We start from the raw sequence: 20,592 nt of genomic DNA, 5'->3' as shown, positions 1-20,592 counted from the left end.
TGAAGTTCATGGTTCCACAATTGACTAAATGACAGCCGAACATTTGGTTCTGTTCACCTGAAATGCTCCGATAAGTCATCCACGGCTCAAACACGTGTAATTGATGTCCGTTTCTCACTCCAGCTGCAGCCTGCGGAGGTCGCGTATGCAGGGTGCATACGTCATCAAGCCTGGTTTATTTTATTTAACTGACCATTACATTCGCAAGGTATAAGCATATTACAACAATTTACTATTAACTAAGAATAAAAGTCAACTTTATAACTGTTAATATTCTAAAACAAGACAGTCGATGACGTATATGGAGCCTAGAAATGCGACCTCCGGAGACTGCAGCATTCGCATTGAGACACGGCCGATGTGTGACAAGCAACTTATACGTTGCAATCCGGAGTCCGTGTTGCAGAATTTGCAGTGCTATTTTCCGATTTAAAAGGCATTATCCATTTGCTTCAGGCCCGGGTCACTCTCCAACTCCTATCTGTAACATCTTGATTTCCCGCTGAGAGAGCTGGCTGGCTGCTATCACTTGTGATTGGCTAAACGCGGACTCATCATCGGCGTGTCGTCAACACAAATACATGCAGTGGGCGTGTGTTTAGTAACGTCATGAAATACATGCACATTTGGGTTTTTTGTTAAATAATAAGCCTATAAAATGCACGTTTCAAACCCGCCCAACTGATCCCAACCAGCCCAATTTTTGCACAACCGCCCAAGCCAATTTTTACCCGCACAATCAAATTCAAAACCGCCCAATTGGGCGGGAATCTGGCAACACTGCTCACTAATTACCACACCTGTAGATATATCTACTTGCCAGTGACGTGATACACCAGTGCAGTACTCCCCCTAGTGACCAAAATAAGCAATAACTAAATAAACCAAACTAAGGGTGAATATAAATGGCTCCTACATCTACAACAACACAACTCCCCAACAGCCTTAAATTTATATGAAGGCTATCTTTGCTAATATGTGAAAAAGCCTATAAAACCCAGCCAAAATTATTTTTGTGAGGTACTGTTTTCTACATTAAATCATCCTATATAATTACATTCTATGTAAGGTCATGTCAATGATGGAAGTTTAGATTTTACAAACAGGGTCACAAACATGCAAATGTATGCAATTTTGTTCATTTTTAAAAGACAACTCCAAACTAAATTTCAGCCACATTAGACTTTATTGACTTAGAAAAAAAACTTTAGAATAGTTTCATGGACTTTGCTTGGCTTGTCAGCAAAATAAACTGAATGACACAACATACTTCAGAAACCGCTTCTGATTGGTATCGATATCAGAGGTGATTTCTGATTGGTTGAGAAGTTCAGGGAAATATCAGAGTCTAATCAAGTGGGTTCTTCTGACTGGGTGAGGATCAGGTCCAATGGGGTTTGTATTATGTGGCACGTGATGTGGAGCTGCTGGTAGTTGAAGACGCGCCAGCCTGGGGCATTTTCTTCAGAGTCCGGTTCAACTGCAAAGAGTGAAAGCAAAATTTTCAGTCATATACACCACCATTCACTATATTTCTAAGCAAATACTGCTATGGTAACTGTTTCCCCGCCAGTGTTTTTAAGAATGTTTCCAGTCAGCGGCAGCATTTTTTATGATTTTATACAAAAGTTTAATACCTTCTACGATGTTCCCACACCTTAGTTAACTTGAAATTCAAGGACCTTTCAAGGACTTTCCAGGTCTAATACCCTCAAATTCAAGGACTAAATGTGGGGACATATTTCAAGTGAGAACAAGGTTACACTTGTTACCTTTAAAGATACATTGTTACAGTTCCCTTTCAAGGGAACTTGCGCTGCATCACTGTGGTGACACTTTGGGGACGCCTCCAGGGGTAAGTGTGTCTGAATGTATATATCAAATTCAACCAATGGTGAGGCTTAACGACAAAGACAGGGTGATGCGGGAGTCAGGAAGTATATCACTATCTGAAATATTGCCAAAGACGGCGTTACAGGGACGCAGGAAGTATGGCAAGGAAGACACAGCGTCTTAACAGCTACATCAAAATCAGAGACGTTTTAATGTGTAAAACACAAAAATGCAAAAAAGCATTTTGATATGAATCAACATTCGCATACAGAAAATATAAGCATTTAAAGCAAACAGTTTAGCACGTGTGCTTAAAAAGTCTAGAATTTTGATGATATTATCCTACACTACACAGGAAATATGGATTTTTTCCAGAAAACTTCTTGCATAAAATAGATACAGATCATTGAAAGTGCTTGAATCTATGTACAGTCTTGTTCAAAATAATAGCAGTACAATGTGACTAACCAGAATAATCAAGGTTTTTAGTATATTTTTTATTGCTACGTGGCAAACAAGTTACCAGTAGGTTCAGTAGATTCTCAGAAAACAAACAAGACCCAGCATTCATGATATGCACGCTCTTAAGGCTGTGCAATTGGGCAATTAGTTGAAAGGGGTGTGTTCAAAAAAATAGCAGTGTCTACCTTTGACTGTACAAACTCAAAACTATTTTGTACAAACATTTTTTTTCTGGGATTTAGCAATCCTGTGAATCACTAAACTAATATTTAGTTGTATGACCACAGTTTTTTAAAACTGCTTGACATCTGTGTGGCATGGAGTCAACCAACTTGTGGCACCTCTCAGCTGTTATTCCACTCCATGATTCTTTAACATCATTCCACAATTCATTCACATTTCTTGGTTTTACAGCATTTTTGATATCACCCCACAAGTTCTCAATTGGATTAAGGTCTGGAGATTGGTCTGGCCACTCCATAACATTAATTTTGTTGGTTTGGAACCAAGACTTTGCCCGTTTACTAGTGTGTTTTGGGTCATTGTCTTGTTGAAACAACCATTTCAAGGGCATGTCCTCTTCAGCATAGGGCAACATGACCTCTTCAAGTATTTTAACATATGCAAACTGATCCATGATCCCTGGTATGTGATAAATAGGCCCAACACCATAGTAGGAGAAACATGCCCATATCATGATGCTTGCACCTCCATGCTTCACTGTCTTCACTGTGTACTGTGGCTTGAATTCAGAGTTTGGGGGTCGTCTCACAAACTGCCTGTGGCCCTTGGACCCAAAAAGAACAATTTTACTCTCATCAGTAGGGGTGTCACGATTCTCCAAATCCTAGATTCGATTACATTTTCGATTCTGATGTCACAATTCAATTCGATTCTCGATTTTTAAAAGAATTTTTTAAGACAAAAAATTATATGCCTTTATTATTATTATTATAATTATTATAGTTTCACATTAACATGCACATTGCGTGCTTTTCCTCGCATGGGGGTTTGTGGGCTTTACTTTACGCGAGAGAGCTTGTAGAGAGAGAATTCCTTCTTGCACGCAGATAGACATAATGCGCGCGTCTTGGACTCCTATTATCTGAAATAAAACCGGTGCGTCATAAGCAGCTGCGCTTCTCTCTGTCTCAGGTGCACGCGCTCTCGCATCTGTCCAAAGTCTAAACATAGACTAAAGTAATAATCCTTACATATTTGTTCAGTTTTATGCGTTTCATGCGAGCTGAGGCAAACTATACCTTCTGTTTAAAATATAACCCGCTGCATCTTGGCGGCTCTCTCGTGCACGTGCAGAGAGCTGCGCTCTGTCCGAACTCCGAAGGCAGATCACTAGGTAGTAATCCTGTTTATGATATGCATTTCAAGGAGTTGAAGCAATACATCCCTCGTGTTTAAAATATAAATCGCGTTCCGCTGGATGGATGTTTTTAAAGACACTTCTGAGAGTTTATTTTCCCCCGCTTGGCAAGCCGACCGGACGTGAAATGGGGGCGTGGCAGCATCGACGATCCCATTTTTTAATTCGAAGTTCGAGGTTATGACTTAATTTCGATCGATTTCGATTTAAAATCGAAATCGTGACACCCTTACTCATCAGTCCACAAAATGTTCCTCCATTTCTCTTTAGGCCAGTTGATGTGTTCTTTGGCAAATTGTAACCTCTTCTGCACATGCCTTTTTTTTAACAGAGGGACTTTGCGGGGGATTCTTGAAAATAGATTAGCTTCACACAGACGTCTTCTAACTGTCACAGTACTTACAGGTAACTCCAGACTGTCTTTGATCATCCTGGAGGTGATCATTGGCTGAGCCTTTGCCATTCTGGTTATTCTTCTATCCATTTTGATGGTTGTCTTCCGTTTTCTTCCACGTCTCTCTGGTTTTGCTCTCTATTTTAAGGCATTGGAGATCATTTTAGCTGAACAGCCTATCATTTTTTGCACCTCTTTATAGGTTTTCCCCTCTCCAATCAACTTTTTAATCAAAGTACGCTGTTCTTCTGAACAATGTCTTGAACGACCCATTTTCTCAGCTTTCAAATGCATGTTCAACAAGTGTTGGCTTCATCCTTAAATAGGGGCCACCTGATTCACACCTGTTTCCTCACAAAATTGATGACCTCAGTGATTGAATGCCACACTGCTATTTTTTTGAACACACCCCTTTCAACTAATTGCCCAATTGCACAGCCTTAAGAGCGTGCATATCATGAATGCTGGGTCTTGTTTGTTTTCTGAGAATCTACTGAACCTACTGGTAACTTGTTTGCCACGTAGCAATAAAAAATATACTAAAAACCTTGATTATTCTGGTTAGTCACATTGTACTGCTATTATTTTGAACAAGACTGTATGTATATTTTCAAAAACTTCCAAATTAATTTCCCCAGATTCACAAACTTTCAAGGATTTCAAGGACCTGTGGGAACCCTGCTTCTAGAAAAAAATCTTCTTTAAATATATAACCACACAATATATATCAAACAAAAAACAAACCCTCTGCTTTCAAACTAAAACTTTTTCATCATTTCTTCATTTGATTTCTGTTTATTACCTCTCAAATATGGGTTTAAATACCAAATTTTGAGCATAAAGCTGAGATATTTGAATTTTTGTAAAGGACTTTTGTTATATAACAGATTCAGAGCGATCCTCAAAACATACAGAGAGGGTTTTACTGTTTTTGGATCAGTGTACGCTTCAGTGTTTTATAAGTTGGGTAAGAGCGGCACCTAGTGGATAATAGCGGAAATATGGATTGCCGTAAAAACTGGTCATTGACAGGGAAGCATTTTCTCTTCATTAATGAGACAACTCTTCGATGATGGGGAAAGGTTTAATTATAAGATAAATACAATGAATCTGGTCTGTAATAGCGTATGAGTACCTCCTCAAACTTGTGGATCTGTCGGATAAAGAAATCTCCATAGCGACGGGCAACTTTGGTGTCCGCAATGTGGATCATATCCTGATGGAAGAAACATACGGGTGTAAATCTCTGTAAGTCGATAAAAATGTTATGACTTTGGCACTTGAATATTTACAGATTGTACTCAATGCAATATTTGAAACATAGGCATAACAAAAGAAATGTACATTAAAGGAATAGTCTACTCATTTTCAATATTAAAATATGTTATTACATTATCTAAGAATTGTTGATACATCCCTCTATCATCTGTGTGCGTGCACGTAAGCGCTGGAGCGCGCTGCGACGCTTCGATAGCATTTAGCTTAGCCCCATTCATTCAATGCTACCATTTAGAGATAAAGTAAGAAGTGACCAAACACATCAACGTTTTTCCTATTTAAGACGAGTAGTTATACGAGCAAGTTTGGTGGTACAAAATAAAACGTAGCGCTTTTCTAAGCGGATTTAAAAGAGGAACTATATTTTATGGCGTAATAGCACTTATGGGAGTACTTCGACTCGGCGCAGTAACACCCTCCCTCTCCCATTATGAGAGGGAGAAGGGGAGCGGACTTTTCAGGCGAGTCAAAGTACTCCCAAAAGTGCTATTACGCCATAAAATATAGTTCCTCTTTTTAATCCGCTTAGAAAAGCGCTACGTTTTATTTTGTACCACCAAACTTGCTCGTATAACTACTCGTCTTAAATAGGAAAAACGTTGATGTGTTTGGTCACTTCTAACTTTATCTCTAAATGGTACCATTGAATGAATGGGGCTAAGCTAAATGCTATCGAAGCGTCGCAGCGCGCTCCAGCGCTTACGTGCAAGCACACAGATGATAGAGGGATGTATCAACAATTCTTAGTTAAGGTAATAACATATTTTAATATTCAAAATGAGTAGACTATTCCTTTAACTTTATATTATACTAATATTTTCCATGACATTGTAAGATTGTTTTCAATTTCAGGACCTCCAGCTTTCAAATCCAATATAAAAATTCCCTGATATTTCCAAGTACTCCATGACTATAGCAACCCTGTATATCTCATGAATTAAAGAATGAATTTTGCAAGTCTAGTTTATAAAAACTTGAACCACACCTTGTCGATGTAAAAGTCGACCTCAGAAGCCGACTGAAACTCTCCATCCAGAGCGGAGATGCCGCTGGTCCACACCAGGTTCTTCATCTTGTGTTTAAAGACGAGCAGCTGGATACGGAATTCCTGCTCGGTCATGTCGAGGAATCCGGCCAGCTTGGCCACAGGCATAGTGGTGTAGAGCTTCAGGAAACTGCGACACAAACAGATGTTAGTTTGTTGTAGTTGAATCACACGCGGTGTAAATCTTGTTTGTCCATGCAAATACCTGCGGATGGTGGAGAGCTGTGCCTGCTGCTGAACTTCTTCGGCAAACACCTTCAGTTGCTGCTGGAATGGTTCTTTGTGGTAATTTGGATGAACGTTGTCGTAGTTTGGAACTACAGGCGACAGGAACTTAGGGCATGCAAAACTGAACAACTCCTCAAACACCTGAAGATCTCTGAGATAGAAAAAATGTCTTAGTAATAATTAACAAAATTCTTACTATCACGATTACATGAGGCTATCTGTGCAAGTTCTCACCCTTTCTGCATGCGGAGCATTTTGTCGCCATATTTCTCACGGAGCTGCGTGTGGATGCTCTCATCGATGCGCATGGGGTACATGGTGAGAGCAATAGCCAACAGGCCGTGCATCTGCTCGTTCTGTTTATTGATCTGTACATCACAGCAAATAAGAGTGACATCACAAACAAGATCTGATTGCATGAATTTAAGCAATTCTCCCAGATGGGATATTAGAACATTTGGGTGATTCTCACGAAACCATTGAAACACCACGGCACTAATGATTTTAGCTTTAAAATGTGTAATATAGTAACATTAAAAAGCATCAGAATTAACACAATACTGTGTTCTACCTTGCACAATGTGTGATTTCAACATAAGAACTTATAATTGGAAATTTTATCTCATTTTCTGCTGAAATTCTCATTACCGCAATGTGTCCGGCTGTGTTTGAACATGCGTTATGTTGTAATTTAATCAAATTAACACAAAAATATTAAGAAAAAAAATAAATGGATGTTTTGCTAGACTACTTAAATGACAGAAAAAATATTTACTGAATATTCATGTATAATAATAATGAAGAAAAATTAGGAAAATTATGTGTCCATGCCTGATGTTCTCATCCTCCGCAACACTTTTTGAGAACAGTTTAAGCACACATACAGAATTTTAATAAAGTTTGATTTTGAGTGACCAAGCACATGGACCAGTTACTTCAAGATGGCTACCAGGTAAGATAATTTTTTACAGTTAATTTGTCAGAATGCTTACACGACATTTTGATTATCATTACCGCAACAGATGCTTATTAAATGTTATTTTAATTAATAGAAGCATAATACTTTGATTTTAAATGCATGTGCAGAATCTCCAAATTATGTTCTTTCAGGTTTGTCATGTCATTTTGAAAATATGTCAGTGTTGATGTTTTCTGACTGTTGCGGTAATGAGATTTTTTAGGACTAATTTTTTTAATTATGTTCAAAAAGTGTTAAATGATAAGTAAAAGTTTTTAAATTAATGTTCCCATTTACTCCAGACTTTGTTTTTCAATGTCTGGTGGGAAAAAAAGTAAATGTAAGCAATTTTTACATTTTCATGCTTGACATTTTTAAAACCAAGTTTTCGTGAGAATCACCCATTTAAGTCGTTTTTACAAACACACATTACTGGTGTGCATATTAAAACAAAGCAATGGCACTGATATATTTGAAGATATGCATGTCTAGATTATATTGAAATGCTAAATCTGATCCTAGTTTTCTGTCCAGAATTTCTTGTTAATAACGTTTATTTTTTCATTTAAAAGGATAGTTCACCCAAAAATGAAAATAATGTCCTTAATGGCTCACCCTCATGGCGTTCCAGGCTCGTGGGACCTCCGTTCGTCTTTGAAGCGCAGTTTAAGATGTTTTGTGTTTAGTCCGAGAGCTTGATGACCCTCCATTGAAAATGTATGTACGGTATACTGTCCATGTCCAGAAAGGTAATGAAAACATCATCAAAGTAGTCCGTGTGACATCAGTGTAACAGTTAGAATGTGTTGAGGCAACGAAATTACATTTTGGTCCAAAAATAAAAAAAATTATTACTTTATTCAGTATTGTCTCTCTTCCACTTCTGTTGTGAAGCGCATGCGCGAGATTAAAGTCATGTGACTGCAGTGACGCGGATGACACGTAATCCTCAAACATGTTTGCAAAGTTTTTTTTTCAACAGCATGTGTCTCCCTCAGAGAACGAAGCACGGGAGCACAAAAAAAACCCATCTTTGGTACACCAGATAACATGTCAGCCGCGTCACTGCAGTCATGTAACTTTCAATGTAGATTTTCAGAGGAGGGTCAGAAAGCTCTCGGACTAAATATAAAACATCTTTATCTGTATTCCGAAGATGAACGGAGGTCCTACGAGTTTGGAACATTCATTAATGACATTTTTCATTTTTGGGTGAACTATCCCTTTAATAATAATGACTTTGTCTTTGCTTGGAGCAGATGCGTCTGACTTTATAACTGCACAGCAGCTTGTGTTGTTGCAGTGTGAAAGTGATGTTACAGACTAGGGATGAACCAAATGTTCAGCACCTGAAACTATTACTGAAAATAGCAAAAAAAGCAAAAAATTTTAACACTACTGCGTCCAAATACCCAAACGTGCGGTCTTTGCCACTTGAGGAAGGAAGTGCCCGAGAATGTCCTATGTCTTAACTGGCAAAGTGCAGTGCCCTTAACCCACACACTATCTCAAACACCGCTTCGGAGCAGCGTTCAAGGCTACGCGTATCCAATCATGCATTATGTTCTGAATGTAAATAATGAGACAAAACCCTTAAAACCAAACTTTTACTCGTTAGTTAATAAATGGATGTTACCTATTTTGGAAGTAAAACATAAGTGTTGCACATTTCATTGGTGCAAACATCGTTATGCATTTTGTAAAACATCTGCAACTGCTTTCATCCAGAGATGGGGACTCGAGTGCGACTTAAGTCGCACACACAGTGACTTCAGACTCGACTTGAGACTCGACCCTCAAAGACTTCAGACTCGACTCGAGGCGCGCGACTCGTGAACAATGTTTATTTTTAGGAAACGTCTGATGAGCTCGCTGTCATAGCTCCCTCCGTTAACTACAACCTGCCCACGACGTAACACGTGACGTATCTGCTCCGCGCGCGGCCGCGAACATACATGTCGACTGTACCTGCAGGCAGCCGCTGCTGTGGCATTCATCTGAAGCTTTGGGTAGTGCTGTGACGGATCCGCGGTTCGACTCGCATGCGATTTGCGGATTAATATGCAATTTAAATAGGGTAAGTTTATCATTAACGTGTTTCTAAGGCTTGCAATTGTTTAAATGGTTAAACAATTTACCGCAAAAAGGCACTCAATGAGCAGATTTCTGTACGCACATGCGGTTCAGTGTATCCGGTCCAGCTCCAGTCAGGTCCAGAGTTGCGCTACTTTGTGTCATACTGTAGTCAATTAACATACATTTGCTGAATAGAGCAATGAAAAACAACGTAACGTTTTTATGTGAAGCGACTGCTGCATCTTCTTCCTGAAGCGCTGTTTGGAATTCGCCCTCTGCCTGTGTTTGAGCACGCGATTAAGTGCACTCAGTAGTTCACATACAGAGAGAAGTGTTTCAAAAGTTAAGCCAACATAAAATCTTACTTTTCTTGACAAGGCACATACACGCAAAATGATCTCACAGTATTCTTTTTCTAATAATTTTTTTTTTGTTTATGTCTTAAGAAACCAGTCAGAAACCAGTCTGGGCTTATTTGTTCTTAATAAAGAGACAGTAACCTCAATTAACCTACTTAAGTCTGTGTCATTTATGTTAATCAAACAACCCAAGACAAACAGAAAATCACTTCTATTGCTCAAAAATAATAATAATAATAATATTTAATTTGTACAATAAAGACAGTGTTATTATCCATTTAATTTAATTTATGTACATAATGCTAATTTTAGACCTTACTTAATGTGCAACTTTGTTTTTTTATAAATGTTTATAATTTCTTTATTTGTTATTAGGGTTTAATTTGTTACAACGAGACTTGACTTGGACTCGAGCTCAGAGACTTGTGAACATCTCTGCTTTCATCACATAATTAGAAACAACATTAATTGTGTCGTTTATTCAGGGACTACTGAATAAACAATAAACTTTAATAAAGCTGCATGCACAAAATACAGGTGCAAAGAATTCTGCTTCTGAAAATGTTCAGATAAGTGTACATAATAATCTTAATTTCAGAGTGTTTGTGTGTTCATTTTATTAAAAAAAAAAACACCTAAAAATATATATTTTAAGTAGCCAAAATAAATAACGAATGCAAATTGCTGACACTACCTCCTGGATTGACATTTTTATACTTTCTAAGTGTGTCCCATCGGGTGAATAATTCTAGATGCACGGTTGAATCTTCACGCGGCACGCCAACTAACACACTTGAGCCAAATACAGGATATACATAATTTAAGTAATCATGTGGACAAGTACAAACAATGAAAGAGTGAGTATTTGGACGCAGACAATAAAATGCTTCCACACTAGCGGTGTGACGAGATCTTCGACTAATCGATATTGACTGAACAATATTTTAATTTATTATTATCATTTAGTTGCTGCAGCCATACTTTTCATGAGAAACAATAATATTATCCTTATATTCTCATGCCCAGATTCTGTGGACATGCAAAATTCCCTGATCATCAACTAAAGGCTGTCAGATTGATATATCGGCACTAAAACACTTACCATCTCATATTTGTAGGTGGATCTTTGGAACATGTTTCTTGTTCTCTGGATGTAGAGCAGGATGTTGGCGAAGACGCGGATGGCATCCTGATAGCGTCTCATCATCAGATAAGCGAAACCCACATAGTAGTAGGTAGTGATCTGACACTCGGGCACGCGCGAGTACATGCTCTGAAACACACACATACAGCCGATGTGTTTATCTACGGTACATTCATGGGTGATTCTCACGAAACCATTGAAACACCACGGCACTAATGATTTTAGCTTTAAAATGTGTAATATAGTAACATTAAAAAGCATCAGAATTAACACAATACTGTGTTCTACCTTGCACAATGTGTGATTTCAACATAAGAATTTATAATCGAAAATTTTATCTGATTTTCTGCTGAAATTCTCATTACCGCAATGTGTCCGGCTGTGTTTGAACATGCGTTATGTTGTAATTTAATCAAATTAACACAAAAATATTAAGAAAAAAAATAAATGGATGTTTTGCTAGACTACTTTAGATGACAGAAAATATTTACTGAATATTCATGTATAATAATAATGAAGAAAAATTAGGAAAATGATGTGTCCATGCCTGATGTTCTCATCCTCCGCAACACTTTTTGAGAACAGTTTAAGCACACATACAGAATTTTAATAAAGTTTGATTTTGAGTGACCAAGCACATGGACCAGTTACTTCAAGATGGCTACCAGGTAAGATCATTTTTTTACAGTTAATTTGAAATATTGTCTTGTCAGAATGCTTACACGACATTTTGATTATCATTACCGCAACAGATGCTTATTAAATGTTAATTTAATTAAATTAATAGAAGCATAATACTTTGATTTTAAATGCATGTGCAGAATCTCCAAATTATGTTCTTTTAGGTTTGTCATGTCATTTTGAAAATATGTCAGTGTTGATGTTTTCTGACTGTTGCGGTAATGAGATTTTTTAGGACTAACTTTTTAAATTATGTTACAAAAAGTGTTAAATGATAAGTAAAAGTTTTTAAATTAATGTTCCCATTTACTCCAGACTTTGTTTTTCAATGTCTGGTGGGAAAAAAAGTAAATTTAAGCAATTTTTACATTTTCATGCTTGACATTTTTAAAACCAAGTTTTCGTGAGAATCACCCTCATATTGTACTTGATGTTTCTATAAATAGCAGATTCCTTCACATTTCGGCCAGAAAATGTCTTATTGAGCCAACATTGGGTATTTTAGTACCTTCTTGTTGAGTTCAATGTTCTCCAGGACCTTAATGGCCTGATAGTAATCGCCCAGCAGAGAGTGAAGTCTCAGCAATCCCACAAGACTGAAATAACCCAACATCTTGTATAGAGAGTGACGGCCATATTCCCCAGCCACAGACTCGGGGTCACCTACAACACAAACACAACCGTCAAACTGACATCCAACACCAAAGCCAAACTCCAAAACATCTGCCCTCCTTCACCTCCACTGGTGTACACCTCCAGCTGCCGGTTAATGTTGCTCTTGTCCACCAGAGAGTGAAGAACATTCAGCACACTGTGAACGTTCCAGATCTTGGGATTGTTCCTCAGGAACTCGATCTCCTCCTCGGTTTTCTTGGCTGTTTTACAACGATACTGACTAAACGACTGGAACTGCAGAGCAGGAAAAGATATTAGCATCTTTTTACAATGTTTAAATTTGTTACACAGATTTTCACCTCCAAGAAAATGTTTGCAAATTGTGTCCGGGTCTGCACGTCCCGAACAGAGAACAATAAGCATCTTCAATCATTTACCTGGTAAATGAACTCATCAATAATGTCCCACAGCCACTGGTTAGGAAGCTCCAATGGTGCAGGTCCATCAGCATCTGAGAAAAACAAATGACAATTTGATCTGATGTCAATTTAGACCATTATAAATATACTGGATCACATGCGATTGATGTGTTTGGACTCACTAAGGATGTAGTTGAAGAGGTTGCAGTAATTATAGTACGATTCAAACCTCTGGTCCAGAGTTGGACCTCCCTATACAAGAAGAAAAAAAATGTTTACAAGCATGACAGACGCAAGACAGTTATTTCTTTATACAAGGCCAGCAGGGCTGCAAGATATATTGAGAGTATTGCAAATAACACAAAGGTACATACTGCAAAGATATGCAATAACCAAATAAAGATGTTTATATATAGTCAGAGTTTTAGGTTGAGGCAGATAGTAGAGAAACAAAAGAAAAGTATGTGAAACACATATGCTGAAGCCAGGTTATATAATTTTCAGTGTTTATATTTGAAGAGTTTGGTTCCAAAACATGATAAACGCAGATTTAAAACAAAATTAGTTACTGCCAAAATCAGTATTGTATCTGGTCAGTATAAAAAAGTAAATTCTTAATTTTATGCTAAATCTGATATCTGCCGTGTTATTCTGTCAACTTTTCTCCCTTTATCCCCATACCACGACAAATGCTAGTCCTCCTTCCCTGCAGAATGCAATAAATCCGCTTAACCAATCACAGCGCACCATTCAACACATTGTGAACAATAATGTTAGCGCTTTGAATACACACAGAATCCTAGTTTTCCTCATCTACTTTGTACTTCGTGATCAACAAACAAACATAAACAAAATAATACTTTTGATGGCATTGATAAACCTGTGGTGGTTTTCTATGGTGGGGAAGAAACGTAAGCCATCAAAATCAAATAATTTATGTGATAGGCAAAGGAAAAATGCCGGCTGTTGCTTAATCTTACAGGACAGCATCAAGCTTCTGTCATGCTAACACATCTTATGAAAAACTTCCCATTATTTTACTTGAAGCCAATGAAAATCGAGCAGGACCAAAACATTTTACGGCTGATCGCTGTCAAAAAAGTTCAGCGACGACGTCCCAAAGATGACAGCAGCAATGACTGTGTTCTTAATATGACAAAGTGTTTTGATTAATGTCATTTTTTTTTTTAAATCAGTGTATACAACTAGTCAACTAAATGAATATAACATGGCAAAGTTTAATGCATATTTGGACGTTTAATGTAAGGGAAATGTCATTTTGGACATTTTGTGACCTAATGTGATATTCATGTTCTTAATAGGGATGCTCCGATCAGGATTTTTGCAGGCCGATACCGATCACCGATTTGTTGTCTTCGTGATCGGCCGATACCAATGCCAATACCGATTTTTCAAGCTGATATGCAAGCTCTTTGATGACTGTAACTTTTAACATTTTTTCTAGATAAAGTAAAACCACAGATGTTGCCTTTGTTATATTACTTGCAGTAATTAGGTATATTATTGTTTTAATAGAGAATCAAATAAATTAGCACAACAAATATTTCTTCTGCAAAGAGAAATTTAATATGCCTTTAAAAAGTCTTATGTCTGTAAAAACTAATGAAAATAAAACAGTTAACAGTCTTTACTGTATGAATTAAATATACACGCATTCGTATGAAGTACAACAGTTCTTTAGTGAAGAGCAGAGAGTGATTTTATTGAGAGATGAATTAGGTTACTGCAGCTTTAAGACTTGACAGAGATCGCTCTGTTCACGTGCACTGATGACAGGCTGCTGTGTGTGCGCGCGGCGGGTGTATGCAGACGAGAGCAGCTGTGAGGAAAATTAAAGTTTAAACGCTCAAAACTTTAAAATGCATGCAAATAATAAACTTTTGACATGAGGATGCAATTGTCCACGATAGATATGTGTTGTATACGCTGTTTGATGGGGATGTGAAGACGGGTCGCGATGTTAAGACCGGACCGCGTCCTCTTAGAAAATACACATATCTCTGTAAAGGCAAAGAGAGAAATGCAAATCTACACGTCGCTCATCAGCCACGGGTTATAAAAATGCTCTCACTGCATAAAAATGGTCTCTACGTGCAGCCGCATTGAGGAGCCATATCATGACAGACAAAAGTAAACAGAAAGATCGGTTCACGAGATCGGCAAATTTAACGAGGACCGATCGAGTCATTTAATGCCGTTATCGTCCGATACCGATCTGCTGCCGATGGATCGGAGCATCCCTAGTTCTTAAATGTCATTTTATTGTTGTTGTAATTCATTTATAGCATTAACATGATGACATGTTGAATTCATTTTGGGAGCGATAACTGACTGAATGTATTTTTTGGTCCAGTACCTGTATATATATATATATATATATATATATATATATATATATATATATATATATATATATATATATATATGGTATTGGTATTAGTATTGACCAAGTTCAGAGGATGTCATATGCAGAGGTGGAAAAAGTAATAAAATATTGTACTCAAGTAAAAGTAAAGTTACTTGTCTAAAAATCTACTCAAGTAAAAGTAAAAAGTAAGTCATTTTAACTTTACTCAGAGTAAAAGTTACTTTTTTAAAGCGGGAAGAGGTGGAGGATTCTAGTATAGTTCAAAAACGACAAGGGAATATACATCTCAAACTAGTTGTTTTTAATTGTAGGAACATCTTTACAATTAAAGTGCAATAACAAAAAGTTAATAAAATAAAAAGCTTTTTTAAAGTAAGAAACATTTATGTAATTATTTAATGATTTTTACATGTGAGTTATGCACTTGTGAAAGGTGGTCAGCAGCTAGTAAATACAATCACTATAGTAAGGTTGTAATTGATGTATTGCTGGTAACATACATTATTTTATTAAACTATATATAGTTTAAATAAGAATATAATGAGATGAGTGCCATGTCTATATACATTTGACACGTTTACTTCCCTGACGACCTTTATTCTTCTCTCTCTCTCTCTCTCTCTCTCTCTCTCTCTCTCTCTCTCTCTCTCTCTCTCTCGCTCTCTCTCTCTCTCTCTCTGTCTGCAATGTCTAATGACCTGCGCATTCTCGAGGATGTTTTGAATTTGTGTTTGACTTGACGGGAAGCTGCTAGACCTCGGAAGATAATGCGCATGGTATTAAAAACGCGTCGTGCAATTTCGTACTTAAGAGCATGAATCCTACCTTTCATAGAAATGAAACACTCGCTTCGCGTCAGTGGAAAGTGGTCGCTTAAATATGACCAGGGGTTTCTTTCATAAGATTTGAACTAAGGCGGGTCTGCATTAGCGCGCGCCTGTCTCGTCCGTCTCCATGGTTCTTTTTGCGCGTTCCTCCGGGCACCGCCCATTTACATCCGTTGCGCGTCTTTATCACCTTGCTTTTTAAAATATTTTTTTACTCAGTAACGGATATGATTTAAAATGTAGCGAAGTACAATACTTTAAATAAAACATACTTAAGTAAAAGTAAAAGTACAGATTTTAAAAACTACTCAAAAAAGTAAAAATACACAAAAAAACTACTCAATTACAGTAACGTGAGTAAATGTAATTCGTTACTTTCCACCTCTGGTCATATGTAGTTCAACTTACTTACTTGTTTGCAAAATAACTTTTATATTGATTCAATAGATTTATTGCATTTTGGAAAAAAACTTGTCATGATTTATTGCATTTTGCAGGAAAATAATCAGTTTTTATAATAAATCTTGAAAATCAAGTTATGGATTTGAATATTTAATGTTAATATAACCTAACAATGTTATGTGAAAGTTTGTAACAGAAAATAGTGCTTTTCATCTTGTCACTTTCTTGGTATAGATAACACATTTTTACCTAAATTAGTCAAAATGGATTTATTGCGTTTTGGAACCGAACTCTTCAAATATTATATGTAATTTAAACTGACTTTACAAACTCAAAGCATTATGCTATTGCAGATTTTATTATTTAGCAAGCTACTGCATGTTGCTTTTTTCTTCAATATCATGCAGCCCTTCATGGCAGATACTTAATCTAATCTTACAAAACTTTTCTTGTTTATAAAAGACACAACTCTGAATGTATGAAAGTGACCCAAAGAAACATGTATGTAAAGATAGATGAGAAGTAACACTCACGCTGACTTTGGCGTAGATGTGCCTGTAATACAGCTCTTTATAGAGGATCAGGAAAACTGCATCTGTATCAAAATAAAAACAACAGGCCCATATTAACAACGAAAATCCTTTCCATAAACTACTTAGCCAATACAGGGGGTTTCAGATTACTGAATTCAGCAAAACTCAGTTAACTCCACTCACCATTACCAACCAGCGAAGCGATGGCTTCTGCCTCTGGCCATGGAGATGTCTTAAAGAAGCGATCTGTAAGCTTGTTCCAGCTAAAAATTAATAAAAGAAGAAGTGACTGAAATAATATTTTTATACATTACAATACAATACAATCCACGTAGCCATATGGTTGTGCGCTTGTGTTCATTTTTGGATATTGTTGAATGGATCTGCACCTGTTCTCATAAACGTCCTGGATCTCGTAGATCTTCTGCTCGATGCTCTCGCTGGACACACGGTTGGCCTGCAGCTCGTAAACCTTCTGGTCGATCAGATCAGAGATGGTTTTATGAAAATACTGCAGGAAGTTCTTAATGACCTCAGGGATCACGTGATAGGTCTGTTGGTGTTCATACTGACGTTCATAAGCCAGATCAGCTTTAGGATCACCTGAAGAACATACATAGAGCTGTCATACATTGGCTATCAGGGTAACATACATTACGTTATTTGTTTATAATTGTTCAATATCAACCCCAAAATTTTCCTTTTCATTTTGTTATGTTTATCACATTTACAAATGTACAGTACGTACACCCATCTGTCAACATATTCAGATAGATAACTGTTATCATACTGTACACACTGACTGTTACTTCACATCCACAGATGTAATAATGGGGCGATCGAACACCAAATGTATTGGATATAACAGGGAGGGACTTTGCTGATACTCACCCGTGTGATAGTCATAGTCATTTGGGTAGGTATAAGGGTCATACTGCACACAAAAAAAGAGAGAAGACGGTAAATTTAACAGCACGTATAAAACAACAACATGGGCGAACGAAGATAAAGATGTTTAACATTAGCACCATGCTAATCTACACACGTAAATCCATCACGCGTTCGCTTAGTAACTTCGCAGTAACTTACATTAGCCTCCTCCTCTTCAGCTGGATAAGACATGATGAAGTTTAATTCTTTATTATAGGTTTCTCAGATAAAAACCTCACTGCAACCGGCAGACCACGCACGGAGGAAAGAAAGGAAGACCACTGTACGTACTTCCGGTGACAGAGCCGCGGCGCGCATATGGCATTGTGGGCCACTGGCGGAGTAGTATCGTGAGACTGTTTTCATTTCATTAATTTTTTGAGTCAGTTGTATTTAAAGTATTTTGAAAACTGACAAAAGGTAGGCATGTGATTAATAATGTTATTTTTTAATCATACGTTAATATGAAACAGTAATATTTTTTATTATTTTGCAACAAACCTTGGCTGCAAAATATATTCGCCTAAAGGGGGCGCCTGTTGCTCAGAAAGCCGTTTGAGATATCTCTACACTGAAAATAATTTTTTGTTTTAATCGAATGCTTTCAACAATTTGTGTCAGATATATATGCATAGAAAATGATATGAAACGATAATTGAAAAACTACCTAATTAAAATATTCAATTAGTAATCAGAAACGTTGTGCCAGTGTTTAGGCTTTTCGACTTCATCGAGCACCACAAGAACAGACAAGTGAATGACGTCAAAGTTCCGCGAGAGTGATTTGAAAGCAGGCCACTCCGTATGATTTCTCAAATCGCTCTCGCGGTATTTTGACGTCATCCGCCTGTTAGTTTTTGCGGTGCCTCATGATGTCGAACAAGCCTTTTGTAAAAGTAAAGGTTTTCACGTGACAGTTTGAATTGTGAATATGTTTATTATGCGACGTAAAGATATAATTCAATAGAAAATGCAACAGCTATGAAGTTGTTAAATAATAAAAAGTAAAAACAGCACATTAACACCTGTTGTATCGTTGGATCTGACCTCTCGGTTATCCCTTACGAAAATTAACCATGGTTTTATTGTAGTAAACGTATGACCATGTTTTTTTGGTGTACCATATCATATTTGCTGCGGCTGTGCGCTTAATTTTTAAAATGTAGTACCACAGCTGTCCAGTAGGTGGTGCAAACGCTTCTTTTCTACCAAATCCTTTACATGCGCTCAGTGCGCTGTTACGTTGTGCAGTCGGTGTCTTTGATGAAGTCTGATGAAAAGTGTTTTATAATGAGTTATTTCGTCAGCTTGACAAGAGGAGTGATGAATTACACAGGATTAAATTGCACCCATATCTGGTATTGCTCCATCCAACGCAGAAGAACGTTGCGTTGTTTTGTCTCCTCAGTCGTGGGAATGAAGTCTGTTATGAGTTTCAATAACTGCTGCCACATGTGTACTTATTTGTCTGAAAGTGAATAGGAGAAATGCTGCGCAATTTCAAAGTGTTTGTTTTGAATTAGTTAAAGCCACTTTGGCATGTTAGTGCAAACAAGCCAAAGTGGTTAAAGAAATTCAAAACACACACATTGGTGTGGTGAGATGCAGGGGAATGTTAGTGATGGTGATTATAGGCTATTCTGATGAAAATAAGATGGGTTATTATAGGCATTTAAACACCTGCGATCACGTTATAACACCATGAAGGAGACTATTTATGCTTAAATTAACCTCGATGTATAAGTTTTTATGTGGCTATAGCATTTAAGTTTCCAGATAAAATGGAAATTGTTTTAAATCTGTTTGAATATAGCTGAAGAATTTAGTAGATCATATCCTGAGATGTTTAAAACATTTCTGGTTGTGCTATTTCTTTTAGATCTTAACTATTCTAAACATATACAATTTAAGAAAACATGATCATGTTCATCTCCAGGTGGCGTCCTGTTAAAAATTACGCATTTCTTAACAAGTTATTGAAAGTTATTATAAATCTTATAGCCCACTATATTTATAATAGCAGTGCCAGAAAGAAGCCCATTGTTTATGTCTTTCCCTTCGATTCACTGCTGATGAAAAAAGAACAGAGAAAGCGGATAAGACGACAGAAGGTTTCTGTCCCTCAGCTACCAGCATCTATAAGAGATTCCTCCCAAACTCACCTCCCGACTACAGTCCGATAAGACCAACACGCACACACAGAGAGAGAGAGAGAGAGAGAGAGAGAGAGAGAGAGAGAGAGAGAGAGAGAGAGAGAGAGAGAGAGAGACGCACACACAGCCAGAGAGAGAGAAAGAGAAAGAGGGGAAGAGGAGAGGGGTAGGGTGCAGAGAGTCCAAACTGAGCCTGAGCGCTTCACTTCATGACGCACACTTTGCGCACAGGGAAAACGCGGTACCGAATCTACACATTCAGTATCCAGTAACATTTACATCTGCGAGTAGACGGGATTTAAGGAATCAACTTTACTTTGGAGAAAGTTTGTGTGGATTTTGTGCGTCTGGAGAGGTTTGAGGATGCGCGTGTCCGTCCTGCTGGTGCTGCTGCTGCTGTGCGCGCTTCACGCAGCAGACGCGCACAAACTCTCCGCACTTACGGTGAGTCACCGCAATACTTTATTATCACTCTTATTGATAAA

At 37.5% G+C, this 20,592-nt stretch overlaps 2 protein-coding genes across 4 annotated transcripts in view; one reads left to right on the top strand and one right to left on the bottom strand.

The window, feature by feature from the left end:
- Positions 1–1,167: 1,167 nt before the first annotated feature.
- eif3s6ip (eukaryotic translation initiation factor 3, subunit 6 interacting protein) lies at positions 1,168–18,267 on the bottom strand. The gene is made up of 15 exons (XM_055170124.2): positions 18,114–18,267; positions 17,916–17,958; positions 17,414–17,627; positions 17,208–17,287; positions 17,025–17,086; positions 13,056–13,125; positions 12,892–12,965; positions 12,577–12,748; positions 12,348–12,502; positions 11,117–11,287; positions 6,856–6,989; positions 6,599–6,772; positions 6,334–6,523; positions 5,206–5,286; positions 1,168–1,480 (listed from the first exon to the last, which is right to left on the bottom strand). Exons 1-15 carry the CDS (start codon positions 18,144–18,146, stop codon positions 1,403–1,405), a joined length of 1,731 nt encoding a protein of 576 aa, XP_055026099.1. The 5' UTR covers positions 18,147–18,267; the 3' UTR covers positions 1,168–1,402.
- An 88-nt stretch (positions 18,268–18,355) lies between these two features.
- smoc2 (SPARC related modular calcium binding 2) overlaps positions 18,356–20,592 on the top strand; it is a 56,998-nt gene continuing 54,761 nt past the window's right edge. The window contains exon 1 of one of the 3 annotated variants that reach the window (XM_073873574.1): positions 18,356–18,374. Coding sequence is in view for 2 of the 3 variants with exons in the window: in XM_055170126.2 (XP_055026101.2) it covers positions 20,471–20,551 (81 nt within the window). In the remaining variant the exon portion in view is untranslated. Of the gene's footprint in view, positions 18,375–20,238; positions 20,552–20,592 lie in introns of those variants that run through there. The other 2 variants (XM_055170126.2, XM_055170127.2) reach the window with 2 other exon arrangements.

The sequence above is a fragment of the Misgurnus anguillicaudatus genome, chromosome 11 (genome assembly GCF_027580225.2).
Source record: "Misgurnus anguillicaudatus chromosome 11, ASM2758022v2, whole genome shotgun sequence".
Lineage (NCBI taxonomy): Eukaryota > Metazoa > Chordata > Actinopteri > Cypriniformes > Cobitidae > Misgurnus > Misgurnus anguillicaudatus.
This window is presented reverse-complemented; position numbering and strand designations above follow the sequence as displayed.

Coding starts and splice junctions, on each gene's coding strand:
- eif3s6ip (XM_055170124.2), bottom strand. CDS start 18,146: ATGTCTTATCCAGCTGAAGAGGAGGAGGCTAAT. Junction 17,959..18,113: donor CTGAAGAGGAGGAGGCTAAT/GTAAGTTACTGC, acceptor TTTTGTGTGCAG/TATGACCCTTATACCTACCC. Junction 11,288..12,347: donor ACATTGAACTCAACAAGAAG/GTACTAAAATAC, acceptor TGTGTGTTTCAG/AGCATGTACTCGCGCGTGCC.